At 42.2% G+C, this 6,060-nt stretch overlaps 1 protein-coding gene across 1 annotated transcript; it reads left to right on the top strand.

The window, feature by feature from the left end:
* The first annotated feature begins 224 nt into the window (after window positions 1-224).
* Window positions 225-5,675, top strand: LOC141648280 (SKP1-like protein 1A). The gene is made up of 3 exons (XM_074456826.1): window positions 225-563; window positions 728-825; window positions 5,597-5,675. Exons 1-3 carry the CDS (start codon window positions 225-227, stop codon window positions 5,673-5,675), a joined length of 516 nt encoding a protein of 171 aa, XP_074312927.1.
* The last annotated feature ends 385 nt before the right edge of the window (window positions 5,676-6,060 follow it).

Here is a 6,060-nt window from a genome sequence, read left to right as displayed (position 1 = left end):
ACTCTTTTGGTAAACTTTCCAAGACTCCTACTTCCATTAGATCTTTGTTAATTATTAATTAATTAAAAAATAAAGATCAATTAAAGTTAAAATTAAAATTTCCATAATCCTAAACCTATTAGAATTCCTTCATACTATATAAACCCACCTCACCTCACACTTTTCTTCCATCACAGAAAAAACTCTCTCAAAAAAAAAAAATTAAAAAAGAAGCAAAAACAACAATGGCGGAAACTACAACATCAAAGAAGATCTTGTTGAAATCATCAGACGGCGAAGATTTCGAAGTGGACGAGATTGTGGCATTGGAATCTCAAACAATAAAACATATGATTGAAGATGAATGTGCTGACAACGCAATTCCTCTTCCTAATGTTACTGCTAAAATCTTGTCTAAGGTTATTGAGTATTGTAAGAAACATGTCGATGTCGCCACTGCAAAGAACACTGATACAACAACAGCTACTACAATTGTTGCTGCTTCTGTTGGTGATGATGAGCTTAAGAAGTGGGATGATGAATTTGTCAAAGTTGACCAAAGTACCCTTTTTGATCTAATCTTGGTATGTTCACCTTTTCATCTGTTTTTGGTTTTGTGGATGGCCTATGTGATTTGTTTGCTTATTTAAATAATTGTTGTGTAAGACGGTCTTTTGTTATTGATCGCTATCTTGTGTAAGATAGGCTTGTTTATCCTAATTATTATTTGTTGATTGTGTAATTTCAGGCAGCTAATTATCTGAATATCAAGGATTTGTTGGACTTGACATGTCAAACAGTTGCCGATATGATAAAAGGAAAGACACCAGAACAAATCAGAGAGACATTCTATAAGATGTTGAAGAAGGTTTGTTTATTAATGATGATAAATTAGAGTATACATTGTGGTATTTATAATACATGGAACATTAACCTAATGCCTAAAGATAAGCTAACAGAAAGTTACAGAGAGTAGGATACATAGCTATTAACAAGGAGTAAGACTAGGAACAACTATTGACAAAACAATATTGACTAGACTAGAGATATGTACGGCAAGATTGTTGCATAATTGAAGACTATTTCTTTATTTGGTTAACACCCCCGCGCAAGATGGACGGACGCAGACGGAGACCAATCTTGGACGATAATTCCAGAAAACGAGGCTTGTGAAGAGGCTTTGTTAAGGCGTCAGTTAGTTGATCCGTGCCTTTGATATGTTGTATTCGAACTAGCTTGTGACGTACCTGTTCTTTAACAAAATGGAATGAAAGAGCAAGGTGCTTCATACGGGAGTGAAAGACAGGATTAGCTGAATAAGTAGTGGCTGATAAATTATCACAATAAATGGCCGGGGGAACCGAGTTGTGAAAACCAAGTTCCTGTAAAACCGAGACTAACCAAAGAACCTCGGATGTTGTGTCAGCAACTGCGCGGAATTCCGCCTCAGTAGTGGAACGGGAGAGAGCTTTCTGCTTTTTGGAGGACCATGAGATCGGGTTTTGGCCGATGTATACTAGATAACCTGTTGTGGAGACATAGTCGGCCTTATCGCCTGCGTGATCGGCGTCACAGTAGGCGTGTAAATTAAGTGGGGTGGAATGATGAAGGTGAATGCCGAGATGGATGGTTCCATTGAGGTAGCGCAGAAGCCGTTTTAGGGCAACCCAATGAGTGGCAGTAGGGTGGGTTAGAAATTGAGCTAATTTATTGACGGGGAAGGCAATGTCGGGGCGAGTTAGGGAAAGGTATTGAAGACTACCAACAATGGCGCGGTAATCCGTAATATTTTCAACAGGTTGATGAGGCTCTTTGGTGAGTGGTGGATGAGCAAACATGGGTGTCGTTGCTGGTGTACTTTCATGCATGTTAAATTTGTGAAGGAGATCGGAAATATATTTGGTTTGATTTAAGTGAAGACCGGTTTTTGTAGGTGTGACTTCGACACCAAGGAAAAAAGAAAGGGGACCAAGATCTTTGAGAGAAAATTTGGTGAATAATTTATCAATAAATTTTCGAATGTGGGTCGGGTTTGGTCCTGTAACAATGATGTCATCAACATACATGAGGACAAATAGAATAGTAGTGGGTGTATTTAAAATGAAGAGAGAAGGGTCAGAAACAGAGTTCTTAAACTGGAGCGAGAGAAGGTGATTTTTAAGCTCGGTTTACCAGGCCTGAGGAGCCTGTTTAAGACCATATATTGCTTTGTGTAGTTGGCATACATGGTCGGGTTTTTCCGGGTCAGCAAATCCAGGAGGCTGCATCATAAAAATAGAGTCAGTAAGGTTACCTTGCAAGAAAGCGTTGTTCACGTCAAGCTGGTGAAGGGACCATTTCTTGGCCACGGCAATGGAGAGAACAAGGCGGATTGTAGCAGGTTTGATGACGGGACTAAATCTTTCCGAGTAGTCAATGCCGGGCCTTTGATGAAAGCCTTTGGCGACTAATCGGGTTTTGTATTGTTTGAGGGTACCATTCGGGTTGTACTTCACGCGATAAACCCATTTACAACCGACAACATTATGGGCTTGGGTTCGGGGAACAAGGGACCATGTTTGATTGCGGACTAGGGCTTGGTGTTCATCAACCATGGCGGTGCGCCACCGTGGATCGACTAAGGCTTGCTTGGTGGTGGTGGGTGTAACGTGGGGACTGGAAAGAGTGGCGGTCTTGGCATAACGGGGATTAGGTTTGACGATGTTATTGCAGAGACGGGTGACGGCACGGGGTGGCGGTGGTGGCGGGGGTGGTGGGGGAGGTGTGGTGGTTGGGGATTGGGTACTGGTGACAGGAGAGGAAGGGTTGGGGGTAGCAGAGGACGGCGAGGTAGGGGGAAGAACAGGGGACGAAGAATCATTGTTAGGTGGTGGCGGTGGCAGTGTTTTGGGGGACAAGGGTTGGTCGGTGACGGCTGGGTCAGGGATAGGAGTGACGGGTATGGGCAGAGGCGGTTCGAGCAGCGGAACGGTGAGTTCACACCACCGGTCAGGAGCTTCGATGGTGGAAGAAGTAGTTTGGGTTAGTTTTGTGTAGGGAAATTCTTGTTCAATAAATCGAACATGACGACTGGTATAGAGTTTACAGGAGACGGGATCATAACATAAGTATGCAATTTGGGTTGTGGAATATCCAACGAAGACACAGGGTGTCGATCTCGGGTCAAGTTTGTGTTTTGTATACGGACGTAACCACGGGTAACAAAGACATTCGAATGGTTTTAACTTATTATAATTTGGATTATTATTAAATAATAATTGGTAGGGTGTTCCATTTTGTAGAGTAGTGGTAGGAAGACGATTTATTAAATACGTAGCGATTGCAAAGGCATATGGCCAAAAAGTGGTTGGCATTTGAGCATGAGTGAGGAAAGCGAGACCTATTTCAACGACGTGACGATGACGTCTTTCGGCAAAACCATTGTGTTCGGGTGTGTGAGGCGGTGAAGTGAGATGGGTAATTCCGTTATCTAGGAGAGACGGGTTTAATTTTTTGTATTCTCCCCCATTATCGGAGTAAAAACGTTTAATTGGTTTGGAAAAGAATTTTTCAACAATAGCTTTGAATCGGTTAAATGTAGGTAATGTGTCGGATTTATTTTTAATTGGGTATAACCAAAAATAATGGGTGAAGTGATCCACAAAAATAACATAATATTTAAATGAATCGTGAGAGACAATTGGGGACGACCAGACATCCGAAAATATTAGATCGAGCAGGGCAGTGGAAGATAACGTGGTGTTTTTAAAAGGTAGTTTGTGGCTCTTATTAATCAAACATGAATTACAGTGCGAATACGAAGCAATACGGAAATTGTAAATTGAATTTAAACGTTTAAGAGTTGAATCGGAAGGGTGTCCTAGGCGAGCATGCCACAAGCTGCTAGGAGACGAGTTGGTTGTGGTAAAGGCGTGAGGTCGAGTGGTGGTTGGTTGCCATTGATAAACGCCATCTTTGAACGGTCCTTGAAGCAGAATCTCACCCGTGACTTGGTCCTTAAAACAAAAAAAAGAAGGTGAGAAATAGGCAATAGCACGATTATCAGCACAAAATTGCGAAACTGATAAGAGATTACGTGCAATGGTTGGGACTACAAGAACGTTATTAAAATGAAGAGTACGAGAGGTAGATGAGATAGTGAATTAACCATGATTAGTGATGGGAAGAGCAGACCCGTCGCCTATAATAAGATCATCTGGGCCATCATATGGGCTGTGAAGAGCGAGGTTTTCGAGGTCGTTAGTGATGTGATTGGAGGCACCACTATCGACGAGGTAGGAAGAGGTTGAGATTGGCGGTGGCATGGTGGCTGTGTGAGCATGGGGTGGGTTCTGTTTTTGTGGTGGTGGGAACACAACAGTCGGGTAGTCACGACGGAAGAATGGGCAATCACTGATGACATGACCAGTCTGACGGCAATATTAGCAACGACCTTTAAAAGGGCGCGGGTTGGAGTTGGTGTTGGACGAACCAGAGTGAGTTCGATTTTGGTTGTTGTTGTAGTTGGTGCTACGGTTTTGGTTGTTGTTATAGGTGTTGGATTGGTTGTTGTTGTGGCGAGGGGTATGACCTTGGTAGCCACGGTGGGCAGCGTGTGCTGACGGAGTGAATGGCAAGGAAGTTGTGTCGGGTGTGTCATGATTGACAGTGAGTTCATGTTGTATAAGGCGTTCGTGGAAGTCTTCAAAGGTAATGGGTGTATCACGGGCTCGAACCGCATCGATAACATTTTTATATGAATCGACAGGGAGACCGAGAATGATTTGGTCAATGATGTCCTCGGCATCCATGGGTTTGCCGAGGTGGGCCAATTGGTTAGTGTAGATTTTGATGGCAAGCATATAGTCTGAGATGGAGCCGGCTTCGAGTTTGGTGGTGCGAAGCTGTTCTTTGATTTGGCGAATGTGTCCACGAGATGGGTTAGCATACGTGGTTTCGAGAGTTTTCCAAGCCTCATGAGAGGTATTGGCGTCAAGGATGACGGGAGAAACCGAGTCAGTAAGAGTACCGGCTAGGGCTCCGAGGATAAGGTTGTCTTGTTTGAACCAAGTGATGTAAGCAGGGTTTGGAGTTGGGGTCGGGTCAGGTTTGTCTGTAGTGGCTGGTGGGGTGGTTGTGGGTGGTGGTGGAGGGTTCGAACCATCGAGGTAGGAAAATAGACCGTAACCTCGAAGGAGCCGGGTAATCGGAAACTGCCAGGTACGGTAATTCAAGAGCATTAATTTGATGCAATTTGGGAAGGAAATGGAGATGAGAGGTTTCGTTGGTTCGTCACTGTTGGGAATGAGCGAGTTGTGTTGGTTGGACATGGTTATAGCGTGAAGAAAAACGAGGATGGTAAGGATCGATAGGGATCGTGATACCATATAAGATGTTGAAGAAGGTTTGTTTATTAATGATGATAAATTAGAGTATACATTGTGGTATTTATAATACATGGAACATTAACCTAATGCCTAAAGATAAGCTAACAGAAAGTTACAGAGAGTAGGATACATAGCTATTAACAAGGAGTAAGACTAGGAACAACTATTGACAAAACAATATTGACTAGACTAGAGATATGTACGGCAAGATTGTTGCATAATTGAAGACTATTTCTTTATTTAGTTAACACATTCAACATCAAAAACGACTTCACACCCGAAGAAGAAGCAGAGATTCGAATTTCGAAAGGAGAACCAGTGGGCCTTTGAATAACTGATTGTCTCTCATTTTGCGACATATGTAGTTAGTGATGGAAATAAACGGGAAGTATATTTTTATAATTTAATGCATAGGCAATATATTTGTTAATCGGAAAATTATTAAGTTAGTGATGGAAATAAACGGGAAGTATATTTTTATAATTTTCATGTACCAGTAATGCTTTCGCAGTATTTGTGATATAATACCCGTATGGCGGTATTCTTTAAGATTTGAGCGTTGCCCATGAATGATCGTCCTTTTAAAATAATTGAAGTCTCGAGTTGCCGAGTTGGACGAACAATGTCTCAAATCCATGAATTATTAAGTTGTGAAGTTAAAACTACCGCTATATTTGGTTGCAAATTGAATTTAGCGACCAACTATATGAAGAGT

The sequence above is a fragment of the Silene latifolia genome, chromosome 3, assembly GCF_048544455.1.
Source record: "Silene latifolia isolate original U9 population chromosome 3, ASM4854445v1, whole genome shotgun sequence".
Lineage (NCBI taxonomy): Eukaryota > Viridiplantae > Streptophyta > Magnoliopsida > Caryophyllales > Caryophyllaceae > Silene > Silene latifolia.
Note: the sequence above shows the minus strand (reverse complement) of the source record. Positions and strands in the feature narration are given on the sequence as shown.